At 35.8% G+C, this 23,028-nt stretch overlaps 1 protein-coding gene across 11 annotated transcripts in view; it reads right to left on the reverse strand.

Moving 5' to 3' along the window:
* ATXN2 (ataxin 2) overlaps window positions 1–23,028 on the reverse strand; it is a 115,220-nt gene that overhangs the window by 34,215 nt on the left and 57,977 nt on the right. For 10 of the 11 annotated variants that reach the window (XM_025473966.3, XM_025473962.3, XM_025473963.3 and 7 more), the window contains 9 exons: window positions 15,964–16,088; window positions 14,039–14,130; window positions 13,150–13,347; window positions 11,467–11,645; window positions 9,426–9,635; window positions 6,672–6,854; window positions 4,074–4,271; window positions 3,577–3,684; window positions 3,248–3,318 (listed from right to left, as the gene is read on the reverse strand). In XM_025473966.3, the coding sequence (XP_025329751.1) occupies window positions 3,248–3,318; window positions 3,577–3,684; window positions 4,074–4,271; window positions 6,672–6,854; window positions 9,426–9,635; window positions 11,467–11,645; window positions 13,150–13,347; window positions 14,039–14,130; window positions 15,964–16,088 (1,364 nt within the window). The remainder of the gene's footprint in view (window positions 1–3,247; window positions 3,319–3,576; window positions 3,685–4,073; window positions 4,272–6,671; window positions 6,855–9,425; window positions 9,636–11,466; window positions 11,646–13,149; window positions 13,348–14,038; window positions 14,131–15,963; window positions 16,089–23,028) is intronic. The other variant, XM_035706717.2, reaches the window with a different exon arrangement.

Genomic DNA, 23,028 nt, shown 5'->3' on the forward strand with positions numbered 1-23,028 from the left:
ACAACCTGAGTCGAAATCAATAGTTGGATGCTTCACCAACTGAGCCACCCAGGTGCCCCTCCCTTTCTCATTCTATATTCCTGGCTCCTCTGTCATAAATTAATTGACCATATATATATGGGTTTATTTCTGGACTGTTTTTGTATAATTGACCTATGTGTTTGTTCTCATGCCAAGAACATCCTTTTATTTATTACTGCAGCTTTATATATAGTTTCAAATCAGGGAGCATGATATGCCTCCAGCTTTTCTCTTCTTTCTCAGGATTGCTTTGGCTATTTGAAATCTGTAGTAACACATAATTTCTAGGATTGTTGGTTCTATTTCTATGAAAAATGTCATTGCAATTTTGATAGGGACTGCATTAACCTGTAAGTTGCTTTGGGTAGTATGGACGTTTAAAGGGAAAACGGAAATTCTTATGTGACTTACAGAACAAGAAAATGTTGATTGCCAATAAAGCATCAGAGTATGTACATAGGAATTAATATTTTGAATACATACTATGTGTCATGTATACGTACTATGTGTCATGTACTATATTAAATGCCTTACAATAATATCTCATTTAATTCTCATAAGAACACTATGAACAAACATTAACAAAGTAAAAAGACAACCTACATAATGGTAGAAAAAATTTGCAAACCATGTATTCCATGTAAGACTTTTACACAGAATACATACAGAAGTCTTATAATAAGACAACTCAGTTTTTAAATGGGCAAAGGACCTGAACAGACATTTCTCTAAAAAAAGATTTACAAATGGCTAATGAACACATAAAAAGATGCTCAACATCATTAGCCATTAGAGAAATGCAAATCAAAATTACAGTGAGATACCACAAGGATGACTATAATAACAAAAACAGTAACAAGTTTTGGCGGAGAAGCAGAAATCCTCCTATGCTCCTGGTGGAAACATAATACTGCAGATGCTTTGGCAAACAGCCTGGAGTTTTTCTCAAAAGGTTAAAGACAGTGTTACCATAGGACCCAGAAGTTCCACTCTTATGTATATATACCCAAGAGAAATGCACTCAGGTGACCAACTTTTGGGTTTCAACTCAGGTCCTGATCTCAGGGTTGTGTAATCAAGCCCCATGTCAGGCTCTCTGCTGATTGGGGAGTCTGTGAGATTCTCTCTCCCTCTCTCTCTGCCCCACCCCTTGCTCGCACACACACTCTCAAATAATTTTTTTTTGTTAAGATTTTATTTACTTATTTGAGAGAGAGAGAGTGCACAGCAGGGGAAGTGGCAGAGGAAGAAGCATGGCAGGGAGCCTGATGCGAGGCTTGATCCCAGGACTCTGGGATCATGAAGATGCTTAACCGACTGAGCCATCCAGGTGCCCCTAAAATAAACAAAATGAATCTCAAAAAACAAAGAAACAAAAAAACAATGAAGTACTTAATGCTTAACCAACTGAGCCATACAGTTACCCTTAAAATAAATAATTAAAAAAAATAATAATGAAAAGCATTATGTTAAGTGAAAGAAGCCAGACACAAAAGGCCTCATATTACATGCTTCCATTCACATGAAATGTCCAGAACAGGCAACCATATAGAGAAAGAAAGTAGACTGTTTAGAACCTAGGTAAAGGGGATTGGGGAGGGTGGGGGGACAGGGAGGGTGTGTGTTTGAAAGCAAAAGATCAATGTGACTCCTAAGGGGTATGGAGTTTCTTTTGGAGGTGAAGAAAATGTTCTAAAGTTGACTGTGGTAATGACTGTATAATTCTGTGAATAAACATAGCTACTGAATTGTACACACTTCTATGGCTAAATTATATGACATGTAAATTATATCTCAATAAGACTGCTATAAGAAATATACTAACTCATGCTTCAAAGTAAAAAGTTTTCTTTCCTTCATAACATAATAAATTCAATGTAAGGGACGGAATGCTTGACTGTAAAAAACAATGCTGAGAAAATAAAAAGAAATGGGCAATACCTATAGCATGAGCTCATTTACATCAAATGGAAGATCATGCAAAATATCACCTAATCCTTAAGAAGATATTCAGATGCAGTGTAAAGAACTGCAAACTCTTCCCTCTGCCAGGGGATGCATCTGAGAAGGCCAAATACACAGGAGGCCTTTAATTGTGTTGGGGTGCATGACATATTAACCTGAGTATCTGGGCATTCAGAAATAATTCTGTCATGTCCATGGATTAACTATGGCTTAAAAAATTAAAATTTAAATTCACAACCACTAACAGCATTAAGTTGAATAGATAAGTTGTGATAAAGTATGATATATAATATTTTTAATGGTTCCAATAAATATGAAGCTATCAGCAAAAAAAAAAATATTAAAAGTTTTAGGAAGCTAACACAGGCTACGAAAAGGCTGCCTTTTGCATTTGATTCATCTCTTAAGTCAGCCATTTTCTCAAAGACTGATAATCAGATCTTTTCCTAAGAAACTAAGTTTCAGGAAGACTTCTTGAATTGGTCCCAAAATATGACTTGATATGCAAGGTGTATTAATTTTTTTTTTTTTTGCAAGGTGTATTATAATAAACATTGTGCGAAAGAATGCAATGGTCACCCAAGAGAGATTAGAGTAAGTTCAGCAAAACTTAAGACAGAAATGATATTAGAGACCAATTTCTACCACAGTACATTTGTGCACAAAATGCAAATCTGCAACTACCTTAGAACATTGGGGTCCAGTACATCTTCGATTGGCCCCATCAGATAATGCCTTGGCTTTGCTGTACTCTTCAATGAATAAAGCAATCAAATGAGCACCAAATAATAACTTATGCTATGACTGGCTTCAAAAGTCAAAAATTCTTTTTCATTGATATCTGTATAGTTCTCAAAGCTCATGATTTTAGTTACTTACTGAAAGTACAGACAGGGGCACCTAGGTGGCTCAGTCCATTAAGCAAATGACTCTTGATTTGGCTCCGGACGTGATCTCAGGGTCATGAGACTGAGTCTTGCATCAGGCTCTGTGCTCAGCCTGTAGTCTACTCGAGAGTCTTCTCTCCCTCTCCTTTTATCCCTCTCCCCCCTCCCATGTTCTCTCCCTAAAAATAAGGTAAGTAAAAAGCACAGGTAAAGAACTTCAAGAGTGGTTAGCTTTCTATGGACATGGTTCAATGTTTCTGGATGTGTATATAATGCATTTTTGTTAAATGAAGGATTTTTAAATTCTGAAAATTTAAAAATTATGTTTAATATTCATTTTTAAAATTCTAATTCATTAAACAATAGCAACTTACCCTAAAATCATTCTTAAACTTCTTTAAGTCATCAATCTGTTTTCTATGTTCAGAAACAATTGGTGATATACCTGCAAAATTATGAACTGTTAAATATAAACTTATTGTAAATCTTTAACTTAAAATTCTTTTAGGATGAGATATTAGAAATGAAAATAAACTTTTATTCAATATATTAATTACAGTTTTTGACATCTGTCAAATTATGCATTTAAATATGCACAATCCTAAGAAAAAGTGTTGACCAAAAACAATCTGTACTGGGCATGAGTTTAGACATCTCCTTCCTATTTCCACAATTATACTGAAAGACTTTTTAAAGCTCTAACCTTTATTTTCAGTCTTTGAGAAGCTAGGTGATGTCTCATTGGGCTTCATATTTTCTTTATTCCCTGCAGGAGAGTTCTGCCTCTGATCTTGAAGCCTGGAATCTTTAGCTAAAAAAAATATATATATATATATATATATATATATATATTTTTTTTTTTTAAAGTAAAATGGGAAAATATTTAACAATTTTTATTTCTTACAGTTTTTGGAAATAAACATTTACATTTAACCAGAAGCTTTTCTCTTTTGCAGACATATGAAACACCAGTAACTTTATACTGATATTTACTACTTAGAATGTTAACTCTCTTAACAACATTCAAGAGTAACATATATGAAATTAGTAGGATATAAAAACTAACTTCATTTACAAAATTTTAAATGTATACTCAAATATATACCTATAAATAAACATAGCATTTTTCATATAATTAACGTTAAACTCTAACACTCAAGTTCACAAAAGATATGGAGCTGGAAGCCCTTTCTTACATACCCTCAATCGATGGGGTAACAGCTCTGTTGGATGCAGGACTGGCAGGCGTAGGAGATGCAGCTGGAACAGGCATAGCAACAGCTTCAGCTGGAATAATACCAGCTTGAGGAGAAGCAAGAACAGGCCCACCAGGATTATTTCCAATACTGTTCTGTCTGGGAGACCTGGGTCTGTGAGTTTTAGGGGATAATCTTGGAACTAGAAAAAAGAAAAGTTATCCATTACATTCTCAGCTCAAATGTCACTTCCTCAAAGAGACTTCTTTGAAAAATCTAGGTGAAATAGTCCTAAATCAACCACCATCCCAATTATTCTTTATCCTATCAACCTGTTTTCTTTCAACGTCTTAGGGATTATGGTGGTAATTGAAAACACAAATACCTGAAGAACGGCAGCAATTACTAACACCTAAGTACAACTGTAGTTTTTCCTTGTAACTAAATAGATTTAATTCTAAAAGGCAGTGCTTTATTTTTTTTTAATTTATTTATTTATGATAGTCACACAGAGAAAGAGAAAGGCAGAGACACAGGCAGAGGGAGAAGCAGGCTCCATACAGGGAGCCCGATGTGGGATTCGATCCTGGGTCTCCAGGATCGCGCCCTGGGCCAAAGGCAGGCGCCAAACCGCTGCGCCACCCAGGGATCCCTAAAAGGCAGTACTTTAAATGAAATTAGAAACTGGCTTTCTAAGACAAGGTAATAACCACTTTTTAAGATGAAGACAGCAACATTCTCCACTAAGAAGCGAGATGTTTCTTTAATAATGACGTGGGGTGAGGGGGTCCCAAAGAAACAGGCTTGTTTCTTCTTCAAATAATAAACTCAAATACCTTTTGGCAGCTTGCAGCCAATCTCGTATGTTCTTTCTAGTGACCTCAAGAGCCACTTTACAATAACAAAGAAAACCGAGAACCAATTTAGCCAAAAGCAGAAGATAATTGACCAGGAATCATGTTCCACCTGACCTAAATATCTAATAGGTTTCCTATTCCATTATAAATCAATTCAAAGGTTTAGAGAAAATGGTTCCATTTGCTTCATTTTAGTGGTCCTTTACTTTTTTAAGTCACAGGATCATGGGAAAGGAAACCATCTGACACGTGTCATTTTTCTAATTAGTATAATAAACCTATAACACCATCCTGTGTGTATTTCCAATAAGTTTTTATTATTTCACTTCTAGAATTATGCTGTTACTCTCACAATTCATTTCCAGATTCTTTGAGTAATGTCAGATGATGAATGGTACAATTGAAGAAAAAGAGATATATTTTTTTTAAGATTTTGTTTATTTATTCATGAGAGACAGAGAGAGAGAGAGACAGAGACAGAGACAGAGACAGAGACATAGGCAGAAGACGCAGGTTCCCTGCAGGGAGCCTGACGTGGAACTCGATCCCAGGACTCAAGGGTTACAACCTGGGGCCGAAGGCAGGCGCTTAAATTGCTGAGCCACCCAGGCACCCCAAAAAAAGATTTTTAGAAATTATATTCTCTTGTTAATTGAATTATTTCCTTCTAATAACTATATCTAATTTCTAATTCGATTATACTAATAAAATATCTAATTTCTAGTATCTAATTTCCTTTGGTTTTCCTTGAAGATGGTATATATCAACTAAATTTAATAGAATTGGATATATTTTTTGCTTAAGCTTAAAGATCTTTTTTAATTTTTTTTAAGATTTTATTTATTTATTCATGAGAGACACGGAGAGAGAGAGGCAGAGACACATGCAGAGGGAGAAGCAGGCTCCTCGCAGGGAGCCTGACATAGGACTCGATCCCAGGTCTCCAGGGTCATGCCCTGGGCTGAAGGCAGCGCTAAACCACTGAGCCACCCAAGCTGCCCCCAAGATCTTTTTTTCTTTTAAAGATTCCATGTGCTGATTAAGACAGATTATGACTAAAAAAGCAAAATCACTGCATGCCCTAACTTTCCACAGTTATCATGGAAGCAAAACATTAAGTAGCAGAAGCAGTTTCAGACTGAGCTTACAGTTAATCTTTTTACATATCCTTTATACTTTTATAGCTGCTGTCAACACATTCCTCATCTAATCAGATAAAACGGGCCCCTTGTGTATGTTTGATATTCCTTGTAAGAGAAATACAATCAGGAATTAGTGCCATATACAGATGCTACAGAAATAGAGAACTGTAAACCCAAAATAAATATTTGTGGAACGAATCCATGGACAAAATTGCTAAGACAAGAAATAGTCTGTCCAAATGGTGTTACATACTGTATTTGTTTTATATTTGAGTGATACTTATAAAACTATGAAGTATGTTTATAATTTATGAATCTCATATGAATCTTATCATAAGACCATAAAGTAGAATAGGAAAAAATTACCCTAATCCATTGAGAAAACTGACATTCCAAACAAACACATGGTTTTCTCTAAAACACGGTGAATATGCGGTGCATGCCAGAATAAAAAAAAATATGTTTCCCAATTCCTGGTTACTCCACTACTTTTAACATATATACTTATTATTTCTCAAACAGAGCTTGAGCTCACCCCTTTTTACATGCAGCAGAGTTATAGAATGAACACTGTCATTATGCTCCAAGCCAAGTGTTACCTACCCCCGCTGACCACTGATGACCATGTGCCCCCTGCGGGACTAGTCCTTGCTGCTGGAGGAGCAGCTGCTTCACTTGGTGGGGTATGGGATACAAATTCTAGGCCACTGGAAATGGAACCCCTCCCAGCAGAAACTCTGTGATTTCGAGGGTGTCGCTGGGCCTTTGGGGACATCCTTGGAGGCCCTAAGAAAGGAATATTGAACATCACATAAATGCTACAATGTTCATCAGTACAACTTTTCTGCTAAGTACATATGCCCATTCACACATACATACGCACACTCTCTAATTTCTCCTAGGTTATAAAAGAAAGAATATAAATAAAAAATCCAATTTGGGGCCATATTCTTTCAGAATTATTTTGTGGAATGCGACAATGTTTTACAAATAAATTTTATATTATTTCCCTTGTTTTTTAAAAAAAGAGAGGGATGAAGATGGTGTTAAGAAATTAAACATATGTTTTAACACAAAGATTTTTTAGCAATTTGTTTCATCTATATCCATTACTTGTGGGCATATAAAGAAATGTAATCAATTGTTAATAGAAGTTATGGTTACATGATAGGATAAGCCTTATTTTACCATAGACTTTAAGCTTTCTCCCCTCAAATTTTCTATACTACTTCTAAAGTCAGAAAAAAAAATTTTAAACAAAATGACTATTCATCCCTATATACTTTTATACTATTGAAACATAGTAATATATTTTACAAGCCATGCCTTAAAACAGTCTTCACCTGTTTCTCAGTCTGTCTTCACCTAAGCAGTTCTCAGACTGAACAGACTATAAACTGAAAATTCTATTGTTAAGGCATAAAAGATTAGAATAGATATTTGGAGAAGAAATTTGTACTACATGAATTGTGAAAAATTCTAGATCATTAATTGTCACCATGTTAGTGACTTCCATTTCTAGAGAAAGTTACTCTGCATTTGAACAAAACAATCAGGTGAAATCAGTAGACAAAACAGCTCTCAGTGGAAAAGCCAGGCAGTACTAATATTCAGCAAAACTTGTTCTTAATGTCAAAGCCAATGGTTCTCATTTTGACCTTCCAGTCAAACTCTTTTTTTTTTTTTCCAAACTCTTGAGCATGTCAAATAAACTTGTGCCCTCAGTAGGAATTTAATCATGGACACAATCTTAAAAAGAAATGTTAATGTTATATATTTTAGTTTTCAACTGAAGAAATGATTTATATAAAAAATGACTTAAGAATTGGGTATCTACACATCATATATATTTTTTTATATCCATTTAGAGAAAAAGACCAAGAAGTCATAAGACTTGGTATAGCTCAATGAAATTAAACTCTAACTTGAAAAACAATTCTTTCTTTTTGGTAATATGTAGAATACAAACTACTCTTCTATATTAAACACAGAAAACCACTGTGAATTTAATAGTTTATTTAATAGTTCTATGTATTTAATAGTTCTATGTTTGAAGTTCACACTTTAAAAATGTGTGTCACCTGACTACATAACTGGAAAACATTTTAATTCAAATTAGTTAAAAAGACTGCATAATGTAGCAGCTCTGAATGTGCAAAAGGTATACTTCTGTGTAAACAGTCCCTCCATAAGCAGCCTACAACTTGTTGTAGTGAAGATATTCATACTCACTAAGGAGTCCTATTTTGTTCAAACAATGCACTACAACTAATACTAAAACAGATTTTAACTTTTCATTTAGTGGTTACCATTACCAGCACTTTCCAGCAAGGAAGTCACCTTGAAAATCAATGCAACATGCTGTTCAATGTTAGCCACTTAAATCAAGATCACATGACCTCCCTCTCCCTAGATGGCAACAATTTATTGAAAAGTAGCCAACATAGCTTTCTCCAGGGAAGCACTTTATGCCAGAAAACGGTCTTAGTCTCAACATAAGCTATATCAATTATGATTTTAATGAACAAATCAGATTAAAATGTTAACACAAATACCCTGAGATAGCATTAAAAGGACTTATCATTCAGGAAGTAGCTTTTTTTAACATATGCACTGCATTTATATTAAAATGTGACCTTTCTATAATACCTTCATGTATTTGATATATATCAATGGTGGTATTACCATCAAACATTGCATGAGAATTAAAGGATTTTTTTTTGACAAGGACAAATGGTTTTTATTAACAATGTTTTATCTTAGATGATCAAGGACTTCTTTCAGATTAAGACTTTCACTAGAACATATTACAAAGGTAATTTTCTTAAATTCCTCCAATATAAAACCAATCTCTGTATTATAATCTAAGAGTAGACACACAAAGGCAGCTATATGGAATGTCCCTCTCAAAAAGAACCCCTAAATCACCACTACTGCCTATGGCCAACAAGTAGGTTCACTAGTACCTTGGCCAAGGAGCTGTAAAATGATAGGTTCTGTAGTAAGTCCAAGACCAGGTGAACAGAGTTCCACTGTTTATCATTAACCACTGTTTATAGTGTATATTGAGAGGGACAAAAACATGAGGTAGACCTTCTGGGGCTGTAAAGGATCATCATTATTACCAAAGATAAACTCCCATTCTTATAATCCAAGATAGTTCATAGCTTCACACAGCATTTATTCAATTTCTCTCTAGTGAACAAAAGGTTAATAGAAATAGTTTTAATAAACTAAAGTTAAAACACGGAAATTATAGGTTATTAAATAATGAAGAGGAAACTATTTTGTAATTATAAACTCACATAGGAGTTAAACAAAGACAAACAAAAACATGAACAAATTGTGGTATTGTACCTTCTGAAGACATGCGTTTAGGCATAGTAGAGACAGGAGCTGGAGAACCATGAGCAGAGGGGTGAGACGGGGGTCTGGATGGCCGCGAGGGGGGCCTGGAGGGCGGCCGTGTAGGGGTGGCTGCCCGAGGTGGAAGAGAGTTGGGACCTGACTGGTAGCGAGAAGGTGGGCGAGAGGAAGGAGATGGGCAAGGCGATGGCCAGGGAACACCTGACAGAACAAATGATATGAAGGAAAGTATAAAAACTAAAGAAAAAAATGAGGGAAAAAAGTAAACAGAAAAAAAAGTAAAATGACAAAAATGATTTCTTGTACATTTTAACCCTTTGAGGACAGTCATTTGAATTGTGATAAGTTTTAGCATAACTTAACTCACATGAATTCACATTTTACTTTAACCTCCTTAAAATTAAGTCTGTTTAAATGAACACACGTTCCCAAAGGGTTAATTAGGATCTACACATACTATTGAAGAAGACAGTTAAGACTTTGCCTATTAATCCTGCTTCTATAACTGTTTCTCAATAATCAATTATTAAAAGGAATATAACATAAACTAGATAATTTCACACAATAAATCACAAAACTTAGAAATAAGACTACTTACTATATTAGTTTTAGCTTTTGAAACATGAAAATAAGCAGCAACTAGTATATCCCATTAAAAATGCTGGGTTTTTTTATAACCATCTGTGATTTTCATATAGTTTATACTTGAAGGTAAAATTCAGTTTGAAATCTCATTAAGCAAGTCCATTTAGTAGAAATAAAACATTACTTCTATTTTTTAGAGTCACAGGAGTGACAAAGGTTAATATTCATCACCTTTTCAAAAAACATTTTGATCTTATCAAATTAGAAAAGGGGGGGGGCCTGCTAAGCAATTTATGCAGTTGAACACTTATTTAAGTGACTGCTTAATAAACAATGCAACTATAGAGCAGTCATCACCAAATAAATTGACAATAATGGATATGCAAAGATCAAGATACACTATGTGTAACATTACATAGCACTTACCTTATCTCAGGAAACAGTCCAGGTCTCCTCTCCATAGGGTTCCACACACTTGAGTATCATACATTTCCTAGCCCCCTTCAGCTTTTTACTTGAAAATTCTGTTCATGAACAACTAAAATTCTTTACTCAGTGAGCAAAGAAATTTCATCCCCAATACTAAGTACAGAAAATACTCAAGAGTGTTTATTTGGAGAGGAATTCTGGAGAAAGACTCAACAGAAATAACTGAAATTGGAAACTTAGTGTTCTCTACTTTTCTAACTTTCTGAACCTAAACGGCTTAAACTGAATGTTCACTTTGTCCCTTAGGTTAGTAAGATAGTATTGCTGTCCAGTATTCCTGACTCACATGAAGGATCCATGACCTATAAGCTATATTCAATCTTAGATTTAGAGGCAGAGCAGAAAAATATCTTCCTACTAAAGATGCAAATCTGTCACTGTACTTACGCTAAGCTTCAATATCCACCCTTTGACTAAGAGTTGTTTTTTTTTTTTAAACACATTTCTTGAACTTCATCTTCCTCACATGACTCTTGGTCATGTCTTGTATGTACATGTATTTGTATACCTCAAATCCTTTCTTGGAAGTAAGCAGAATATTAATGGGTCAACAGTTAATAAGAATTAATCTATATGAACCACTGTTTCACACAGACTAAGATTTTCCATATAAACTATGTCTAAGTAACTTTGTCATCCGGTGTTTTTAAAATTGAGAACCTACCCAAAGTTTCCAATTTCTTTAATATGTGGAGTGTTTTTCGGTCAAGTGAGTATCTGTTAAATTTAGCACTTTATCTTAATACATATTTCATCACAGTATCATATATGCCAATGACTTACACTAATTTTACTAATTTGATATCCACAAAGGCAAATTTTAAATAGTTTTGAAGTAAAAACTACTCCACAGAAAGCACTGAAAGTATGCATGCTCTTACCAATTATGTTAATCTTAAATATTCAGAAAACTATATATTTGATTGAGGACATTTAGAAATTTGGTTAAAATACTTGCCTCCATTAACTACTCTTTGGTCTGAACCAGAATTCGGGTTGAAATCTGAAGTGTGAGAGGTGGATCTTGATGGCATGGAGCCCGATCCAGGCTGGCCCATACGTGGTGAATTCTGTCTCCCACTTCCCCAGGATATGACTTCTCTATTTCTTTGTCCAGGAGGAATATATTTATTTTCCCTGAAAATGAGAGATCCTTTAAATCATTTTATCCTAATAGATACCAGGCCAATGAAACAAATCTAAAAGTAATTTAGGCAGAAGTGAATGCTTGTTATTTTTATAAGGTTAAACACCAAACCAAACTGTCTCACTCCCAAACACACCCCTATTCTTCCATCTTACCCTGAGGTCTGGCCTCTGACCTTTCCCTTCTCTGTCAGATTTTCCTCCTAAGCAAAAAGTTTAACAGATGTGTGTTCTCATCCTACTTCGCCTCTAAATGGCTGCTTCTATCAAATATAGTCTGTCTTTTTGAAATTTTATTTTTCCTTGGCTTTCTCTACTTTCTTTTCTCTTGGATTTCTTTGTGGCTATTCATTGTTTTTTTTGTTTTTTTGTTTTTTTGTTTGTTTTTTTTTTTAATTCAACATCAGCAATGCTGACACATCCTAAATCCACAATGTCAGTCCCATAGTCTCAACATCTCCCACTGAACAAATTCATCTCCCACTGAACTTAAATTCAAATCATCAGACTCTAAGCTGTGTCTTCAAGAAAGAATTTGTATCTTATTCTACCAGGTATGTAGCTGTTTCTCACATGTTTACTAATAAATTAATCAAAGACCTGCAAGCCCCTCAAATGCAATAAATTTAACAAAGGGCTCACTCTATCTCCCCTCAAACTTGCTCTGTGTTTTCTATCTCCACTACCAGTACAAATATCAATTAAATTAGTTATCAAATAAACCTCAGGCTCACCGCTACTTTTCCTAAAACCTTTCTATCACCAGCCCTAGCCTAGATGATTACCAAGTCCTCACACTTTTAAGAATTTCAATACACTAACTAGTCTCCATGTTTCAGCCATTCTCAAATGTCCCAGAGTTCATTCACATCATTCCCTGCCTATATAGGGTACTCTTTAACAGGACACAAGCCCTTCATTATCTCAGTTCCTAACACCAGCTGCACCAATGCACCCTCAACATCACTCTGTTCTAGACATATGAAACAACCAGCCTCATCCTCAGTTGGACAGGTTCTTTCACATGTCTTTTCACCATGCAAAGAATGACTGACTCTCTCTTACTTTTGAGCAGCAGACGGGGCTACTATTCTATCACAAAATGTCACCTCCTCTGTGAGACTTTCTCTGACCCCATTGGTTACATGCTAGTTCTTTCTCACTCTGAACATACCTTGAATCTAGCAAATCCTAGTAAACTGTTATTATGTTCTATGCACTCCCCTATTTGATTGTTTTTCTTTAAGTAGCTCTTCCATGCCTTGGCTTGCTCATCATTGTACTTCCAACAGTTGACTTCATAGAGCTGATGCTCAAAAAATATTTTCCAAAATTAATATAATCTTTTCTTTAGTAGAATCTTAAACCAATTCCACTTGCATTCTCTACCTAAGCTACATTAAAGGAAGATGAAATATAATAATAATAATACACCTTCTCACACAGACCTTGAGTTGTGTATCCAAAATACTGCATCATGATTTCCTTTAAATACCTAGTGTTTATGCTGTGGCCCTCACGTTCACTGGAATTTCTCTGAACGGCTGTGTATTTTTCTTCTTCACTCCTATCATCATTTTCCAGGGCCACCCGGGCTTTGTACTGGGCACTTGATTCAATTTCTTCTGCTAACTGGTTTGCCCTGGCTTCTCGTTTTAAAAATTCTTCTGAGTTATCCCTTTCTAAGGGTACCCTGAAACATGAAGAAAAGAAAAAGCAAAGTGAGTATTTTAAAATCACAGTGTCTGTATCTGCCCCAATCAACTACTAAGAGAGTTCAGAGTACGAAATATTGGTAAATATTTTAAAGAGTTACAGTGATCTGCTCATGCATATCAAAGCAAGAAAATTTTTTGTTTCACTTTTCTGAGGAATATAACATTTCCAAAACTGGTTAAATTAACTATTCCCCCATAACTCTACACTTACAAATTTGGTGTTTTTACAACTTAAAATCAAAAGCAAAATCTATCTAGAGTATAAAATTAGGATAATGGTAAACTAAACTACATTTATTCCCTGTTCTAATGAGAATTTATCAGCTTAGGCAGTAACAAGATTAATTCTTTCACATAATGTTTAACTTTAAATCTGACAGAGGGGACCCTGGATGGCTCAGGTGGTTAAGCATCCAACTTTTGAGTTCAGTTCAGGTCACAATTTCAGGGTTGTGAGATCAAGCACTGTGTTGGGCTCTACAATGCGTGTGGAACCTGCTTATGACTCTCTTCTTCCCTTCTGCCACCTCCCCGTCCCTCTCTCTTAAAAAAAGGTAAAATTAAAAAAAAATCCAACAGAAACATTTATTTATTTAACATCCTAATAGAAGTTGATGAAAATCAAAGACAAAAGCACTAAAATAAAAGCCTATTTTTTAAACTTACGTATATGAAGATAAACTGCTATCATATGTAGACACTACACCATAATTTTCTTCATTATACCGAAACATATCATTGGGATCCCATCCATTAGACTAGAAGAAAATAAAGTTTATAAAGTTTATTTTTCAAAATGACAAAGTATTTGTCCTCTTTAATTCAAGTATAATCAATATATTAACAATGTCTATTATATATAGTAGCAAAATCTAGCCACTTCAGTTAACCACTATTAATTTCCTGGACATAATTCTAGATGTTCTCTATGTATACATTAAGAACATGATCAGTTAAATTAGTTTTTATTTTTAATTCAAATAGATCTTCTTGGGGTGCCTGAGTGGTACAGTCAGTTAAGCTTCAGCTAAGCTTCTCGGTTTCAGCTCAGATCTGATCTCAGGGTTGGGAGATCAAGCCCCGTGTCAGGCTTCATGCTCAGTGCAGAATCGGCCTGGGTTTCTCTCTCCCTCTCCCCCACCACTCTCCCTCTCCCTTCAAATAAATAGATCTTTAAACAAAAAACAAACAAACAAAAAACAAATAGGATCTTCTTGTTCTGTTACTTGCTTGTTGTTTTAGTAAGTCTTGACTATCTTTCCACATCACAATATCATCCCTTTTAGTGGAAATACCGTATTTCAATTGAATGGAGGTACAGTAGGTCTATTTAATCCATGCCCTATGATGGACAGAATGTTTCCAATTTTTCACTATCAGAGATAATGATGCAAAAAAAAAAATCCTTACACATTATCATTTGCATGTCCTATGGACATACCAGGAGAAAAATAAATTCTCAGAAACTGAATTGCTGGACCAAATGTAGATGTGTTTTAAACCTTTATAAACATTGCCAGAATGCTCTCTGGCAACTTATCAATTTATCCACCTCACTATCAGTAAAAATGGAGTACCTGCTTCATATCCTACATAGGTGATATGCTCCAGAGACCTGAGAACCTCCACATTAGGTTTTATCGGATTCTTTCAAGTCTGAAAATGAATAACGATGATGTGTTGCCTATGTATTTTCAGTTTTATAACTGGACTTAAACATTAAAAACAGATTTGTTATAAAGACTTCTCCACAATATTCAATGGAAGATTCTTATCCAATTCATAATTTGCTACCTAAACACTCATTTTTAAAGGCAAGAGAGTTTGCTTTCTGTATCTCTTAGAAATATAATTTATAGAATCCTAATGATAGTCTTTACTAACTAAGCATTTGACTTATAGATGATATGTTCAGATGATATGTACTTTTAGAAATAGTAAATTTTTGTAGAGAATGATCCTGACTTTAAGACCAAGAAATCTACTTAATGCTTTATTTCTAATGTAATCTACATATCTTAACAGTGAGTACCTCTTCCTCAGACAAGAAACCCAAGAGTCATACTTGGGTATGACAATTAAGATACCACTTTCTTGGGCACCCAGGGGGGCTCAGTGGTTTAGTGCCACCTTCAGCCCAGGGCCTGATCCTGGAGACCCGGGAACGAGTCCCACGTCAGGCTCCCTGCATGGAACCTGCTTGTGTCTCTGCCTCTCTCTCATGAATAAAAAATAAAATCTTAAAAAAAAAAAAAAAAAAGAAAAAGATACCACTTTCCTTAGGATCCCTTATTCTGTAAAGTATCCAAAGCAAAATATGCCAATATTATCAGTTTCCCATGCTTCCCAATTTAAATTTGTAAGTTGCTTATTATGATTGATTTAAAAACACAAAAGTCATTCATAAGCATCTCAAAGAAGATTTGTCTGTATTTACTGCTTGGGGGAGGTCTCTATTCAGACAATAAAAATGCTGCTTTAAATATATTCACTACAATGATGGCAAAATACTTATATTAAAACCAAATGATAAGATGTCACACCACATCACATGACCACAGTCTGATACTAAGCAAAAAGATTTTACTTACTACATCATTTTCCAAAGCTTCCAGTTCCTCACTGGTAGTGAGTTCACCTGCATCCCAAGGCTCCAGGTCCTTTTCTTTGTGTTCACCATTTACTTTAGCACTGATAGCAGAGTCAGTAAAAGCATCTGCAAAGGATGGACTTAGCTGAAAGATCATACAGCCAGACAATGGGTGACACTAATACATAAATTATCAACAGAGATATGCTAAAAATACTTATGATAAAGAAAGTATAACAATCACTAATGGTATGCATTAAAATGTATAATGCTTCTAATACAGTAATATTAAAAAAACTTTCAGTAAAGTATGTCATAATTTTAAGACACATGAAATGTTTTAATGTATTCACACCAGTCATTATATTAAAAATAACTACTTTGTAATTCTATTATATTAAAAGTAATTACACTTCAATAAAGAAAATTTCTATCAACCCATCTAAAATAGGATGTTTTTTGTTTAAAGGACCCATTAATTAGATATAAGCTCAGAGCTCCTATAGCCAAACATATGCAGATATTTTAACTTTCCAAATCCATGTCTATATGGAGGGGTCAATATCCTAACATATTCTTCCATTAGTAACTGAAACCATTCTAAGTGAGCAAGCCTGTCACAGAATCCAGTTTCCCCTATGGCCACTCTTTTACAAAGTTCAGGCCCTACAGTGTCACCTGTCCCCAAAAGGTTAGGGTGACAGATCTATCTACCTGGACTTCCCACCAACACTTTGTCACTTAGTGTGTCTTCTTCTAATGTTACCGAGGAGCAGTAGCTTGTGAGAACATCACTATGTTCAGTTGACAGGAATTATTTCATAGCTGCTGTCCAGCAAAGAAAATTTTTCTCTAGTTGAGTGTTAAGACCTGGTAAGTAAAGGTCTCCTTGGACAATGACAGTATTAGAAAATGCTTTGGAGATACAGGCTTACATTTAAATGGCTGGGCCCACCAAATATTCCCTAGCACAGGGCTGGGGAATAATATTTCTGCTGATCTGGCTCTGCCAAAAGATACTAGCTTCTAGTCATTGTGCCTTCACCCATATTATAAGGTGCCACCAAGGAGTAGGAGGAAGGAAGAAGCAACAACTATGTCTCTTCTAACGGAGACAATTCCAGAGGGATTTTTAAATTTGCTATGACTTCTGGTAACAGTCATGTCTCCCTTGGGGCCAAAGTGATAACCTAAGTAAGAAATTCAAGCCACGGGATCCCTGGGTGGCGCAGCGGTTTAGCGCCTGCCTTTGGCCCAGGGCGCGATCCTGGAGACCCAGGATCGAATCCCACATCGGGCTCCCGGTGCATGGAGCCTGCTTCTCCCTCTGCCTGTGAATCTGCCTCTCTCTCTCTCTGTGACTATCATAAATAAATAAAAATTAAAAAAAAAAAAAAAAAAAAAAAAAAAGAAATTCAAGCCAGCAAATTTAGGCAGGGCACTACAAACCTACTAGATCTTACCTCCCCTTATCCCAAACTAGGGGTGGGTGAGTGTGTGTACATGCAAACCAGGAAATAAAAGCATAACTGTACCTGTGAGCTTAGCTGCTAGCTCTACCAGCAGCACAGCTCCCATTGCTAGCAAGTCTAAGACCTAAGAGCATTATCAAGGGAGATTCCCAAGACTGGCAGGCCTCAGATGGAGGTGGGATGGACCATCCACTGGAAGATTAGTGCATTTTGGAAAAGCTCTCTAAGAGGTCTAAAAGATCAGTGTTGTCTTCATAATGCCATATTCATGCTGGAAGCACTAATGGCCCTATCAATTTGACTTTATATGACATTTACCTAAGTCAAGCAATACTATGCTTGACTTAGGTGACTTAGGTATGCAACTATCATCTTTAATTGTACAAATTCTTGGTAAACATTAGTTTTGTCTTGTTTATTTTCAAGAACGTGAAGTGTTTCAAGAAAACATCAATAATAACTTACATTAGGATGCCAAAATTCCCCATTTTCTCACAAAACTAGAATAGAAAACTAGACTACAGGAAAATTCCAAACCAGTCATGTCATCTTCTATAAGAAGTGATACATTTATTAATTTATACTGCTAATCCTATTCATGTTTTAGTCACATTAATTTTTTTGAAAAGCATCTACTTCAGTGAATAAAGTATTTACTTATTACATGGAAACCCATGTTAAAGATCTATCCAAGAAATAAAGTTCAAAGAAGCAAGAGATATTTTTACAGAACCAAACAAATGAACTTTTCCTCACTATAGTGTGTGTATGCATGTGTGTGCCCAAGTATTTAGGAAAGACAGGGACTGAGCCAAACTGTCCTCAAATTGATAAATACATTTTTATCACTATTATTCTAAATAAAATAAAGGATGCCTGAATGGGAGTTAATGTGAGAAAGCAAGCATCTAACACTTCACTGAACCAAGTTTTACTCTGCTGATCACAATTTAGGCTGTATTAACAGGACAGAATTAAATGACTTCTATTTTTCAATCCCTCATTTTTATCTTAAATTTCTGTTTACAATGCCAATATTGTAAAAGGAATTAAATACTCACATGTTGTTACTTAGCATGATAGCTTTCTTTCAAGGCAATAATGGGGCAGTGGTCACAAAAGGTGTGTCTCTCTTAATAAAGAATATTTCTTTAGTTTCTTTAGTTTAACATCTCCCAAAGGAAGATCCTTTTTAATAATGAATGAAGGGGCACTTGGGTGGCTCAGTAGGTTAAGTGTCTGCCTTTGCCTCAGGTTATGATCTTGGAGTCCTGAGATTGAGCCCCGAGTCAGGCTTCCTGTTCAGCGGACAGCCTGTTTCTCCCTCTCCCTCTGCCTATCACTCCTGCTGCCTGTGTGCATGCGTGCTCTAAAATAAACAAAATATCCAAAAAAAAAAAAAAAAATGAGTGAAGACTTCAGAGAAAGATGTAAAAAAGATGTGAAGCAGAGAGTGAGCACAAAAATGAGGCTATCACGTCAGGATGCTGGGGAAAACCCTGGTCATAAATATCATATTTCAGATCAACACTGTATTATTATTAGCTAGGAGGAAGGAAGACCTGGATATTTCATTCTACACTGTTACCAATATCTAATACTGTAAAAGTTCTGAAAATTTCATGTTTGGATTTTTTGAAAAAACAATGCTGGTATTAAATAGTACTATGTTGTAGTCAGGATTTCTGCAAAGTTTGCAAAGTCAACTGGCTATAATCTAATTGCAATTGTGGGAATTTGCATGCAAATCTTTCCAATGCCATGTGAGAGTATATTAATTTTCCACTATCCTCCATGGCAAAAAACATAAACATTAATAAAAGCAAGTTGCAAGAATACAAAAAGGCTGTGAGAAAAATGTTACCTGAAGGAATATGTTATCTGAAGGAACTACAGATATAGAAAGAAAAATAGAAAAACAATAAAAATGATCAAATAAGACAATAAAGATTTAAATTCTTCATGTGATTCATTCCCTGCCTTATAAATAAACATTCAGCTTACCAAAATCTCCAGGCTAGAGGGGAAAAGAATACACAAGTAACCCCTACCCACACATCTGCAAATCCCCCTAATGCCACCTCCACAGCAGATGGGGCTCTCAAAACCTTCCTTTCTGATTCTAGGCAGAGGCTGAGTCACTCTGGGTCAGTGGTGCCACCTGGTGGTAATCAGAAAGAAGTGTTTCAACCAAAGCACCACCTCTCTTGGGTATGTATCCGTCAGCCCCACACCCAGGAAACTGGATCTATGTTCTGTTACTTAGCTTTCCAAACTCTTTCACTCTGAAAAATCAAAGTTGTCTCTGAGAATTTTTTGAAGGATCAAAATAGTGGTAAAATAAGTGAAATGTTAGTGACAACATACTATTCATTAATAAATTTAAATTTATTAAAACCACAAAATGCCATTAAACTAGATGAAATTTTAAAAATCATTATCAAAAAAATAAAATTTATGGGGCGCCTGAGTGGCTCAATTGGTTAAGTGGCTGTCTTTGGTTCAGGTCATGATCCCAGGGTCCTCAGATTAAACCCTACATAGATTGGGGTGGGTGCTCAGTGGAAAGCCTGCTTCTTTCTCTTCCTATGCTTATGTGCTTCGCACATGTTCTCTGAATGAATGAATGAATGAATGAATGAATGAATGAATAAATAAATAAATAAATAAATAAATAAATAAATAAATAAAGATTTTATTTACTTATTCCTGAGAGAGACAGAGAAAGAGGCAGAGACATAAGCAGAGAGAGAAGCAGGCTCCCTGCAGGGAACCTGATGCATGACTCAATCCCAGGACCCCAGGATCATGACCTGAGCCAAAGGCAGACACTCAACAACTGAGCCAGCCAGGTACCCCAATAAATAAAATTTTAAATCAATAAAAATAAATAAAATTTAAAAAATCAGTATCAGACTTAACATCAGAAACCCTCAAATGTGCTTCCAGAAAAGTCTTCACCAGAATCCTCAGACGCCCATTTCATCTCTCAATTAAATGTCCTTTTTCTCAAACACTAAAATTCTAGATCAGTTTTTTAAAACTTATTTCATTGTTATCCTTCTGTTTTGATCAATTAAGAATACTGAGACTTTTTTCAAAAACTTTAAAAAGTATTTTCTCAGCATGCATGGGTGGTGCAGTAGGTTCAGCAGCTGACTCTTGGTTTCAGCTCAGGTCATGATCTCAGGCCCTGCATTGGGCTCTGCGCTCAGCGTGGAGTCAGCTTGAGATTCTCTCTGCCTCTCTCTCTCTGACTCTCCCTCTTTCCCTCCTGCTCACGCACACGTGCTTGCTCGCTCTCAAATAAATAAATCTTAAAAAAAAAAAAAAAAAGAATATTAGAGAATAGCATAAAGAAACAAGATGGGGAATGAAACTGGAACTCTTTCTTACATCATAGACAAAAATAAACTCAAAATGGATTAAGGACCCAAATGTGAGACCTGAAACCGTAAAAATCCTAGAAGAGAGCACAGGCACTAATTTCTCTGACACTGGTTTTAGGAACATTTTTCTAGACATGTCTCCTGAGGCAAGAGAAATAAAAGTAAAAATAAGCTATTGGAACTACATCAAAATAAAAAGCTTCTGTAGAGCAAAGGAAACAAAACTAAAAGACAACCTACTGAATGGGAGAAGATATTTGCAAATGACCTATATGATAAAGGGTTGGTATCCAAAATAATAAAGAACTTATACAACTCAATACCAAAAAAATCCAATTATAAAATGGGCAGGAAACATGAACTGACATTTCTCAAAAGACATACAGATGACTGACAGATATGAATAGATGCTCAGTATCACTCATCATCAGGGAAATACAAATCAAAACCACAATGAGATATCATTTCACATCTGTCAAGATGGCTAAAATCAAAACCATAAGAAACAACAAGTATTGGCAAGGATGTATAGAATAAAGAACCCTTGTGCAGTCAGTTTTATTTTATTTATTTAATTTTACTTATTTATTCATGAGAGACAGAGAGAGAGAGAGAGAGAGAGAGAAACAAAGATACAGACAGAGGTAGAGACAGAGGCAGAGGGAGAAGCAGGCTCCATGCAGGGAGCCGACATGCGACTCGATCCCAGGACCCCAGGATCATGTCCTGGGCCGAAGGTGGCGCTAAACCGCTGAGCCACCCAGGCTGCCCCGGCTTTATTTTTTTAAACGATCTCTAAACTCAATGTGGGGCTCAAACATAAGACTTTGAAATCAAGTCACATGCATCTGAGCCAGCCAGGGACCCATCCCATTTAAAAAGTTTTTTCTTTTCTTCTTTTTTTAACCCTTGTGTGTACTGTTGGTGGGAAGATAAACTGGTGCAGCTACTGTGGAAAACAGTACGGAGGCTCCCCAACAAATTAAAAACAGAATTACCATACAATCCAGTAATTCCACTACTGGATATTTACCCAAAGAATATGAAAACACTAAATTAAAAGATATATGCACTTTTATATTTTATTTATTGCAGCATTATTTATAGCCAAATTATGGAAGCAGCCTACATGTCTACTGATTCATGAATGGATAAAGAAGATGTGGTGTATACATACAATGGATTATTATTCAGCCATAAAAAAGAATGAAATCCTGCCATTTGCAATGACAAGGATGGAGCTAGAGAGTATAATGCTAAGTGAAATAAATCAGGGAAAGATAAATACCAATACGGTTTCACTCAAACATGGAATTTAAGAAACAAAACTAATGAACAAAGGGGAAAGAAAAGAGACAGAAATAAGAAACAGATTCTTAACTACAGAAACGGATAGTTACCAGAGGGGAGGTGGGTAGGAGGATGGGTGAAAAAGGTGGAAAGAGATTGAGTACACTTATATAATGAACATTAAATAACATATGGAATTGCTGGATCCCTATATTGTACACCTGAATCTAACATAACATGTTAACCATACTGGAATTCAAATTAAAAACACACACACAAAAAGCAACAAGCAATCCATCAATAGAAGTAGTCCCTGAAAATACTAAATCTTCAAATAACAAGAACGAGAGCATTCTGTAGTAGATAAAGGAAATGAGATGACAGAGCAAGGAACCAGAAAGAGTGGTCATAAAGGCTGGAGAAACAGGTAAAGAAGGTCTGCTGAACTCTCCTGCAGCTCCAGCAAAAGCTACCTTATATTTCTAACTAACCAGCACCATGATGAGATCTTCCCTAGTCACATGCAGTAGGCTGGTTACAGTAGTAGACAGAAAGGAGTTTAAAAATGGAAGGCCAGAGGAAGATCAAACAAAATGACCCCATTTTTTCATGTTAAAAAATAGAAGGCCAGAGAAAGGTCAGAGAGTCGTTTAAGAGATAGGAGGAGGGACGCCTGGGTGGCTCAGTGGTTGAGCCTCTGCCTCTTCCTTCGGCTCGGGTCATGATCCCAGGGTCCTGGGATCGAGTCGCAAACAGGTTCCCCACAGGGAGCCTGCTTCTCCCTCTGCCTATGTCTCTGCCTCTCTCTCCCTGTGTCTGTCATGAATAAATAAAATCTTAAAAAAAAAAGAAGGAAAGGGAGAAGAAGAGTGAAGGTTCAGTTGGCTAGTTGCCTTCAGTTGGAAGGCATTATGA

The sequence above is a fragment of the Canis lupus genome, chromosome 26 (assembly GCF_003254725.2).
Source record: "Canis lupus dingo isolate Sandy chromosome 26, ASM325472v2, whole genome shotgun sequence".
In the NCBI taxonomy this organism is placed as follows: Eukaryota; Metazoa; Chordata; class Mammalia; order Carnivora; family Canidae; genus Canis; species Canis lupus.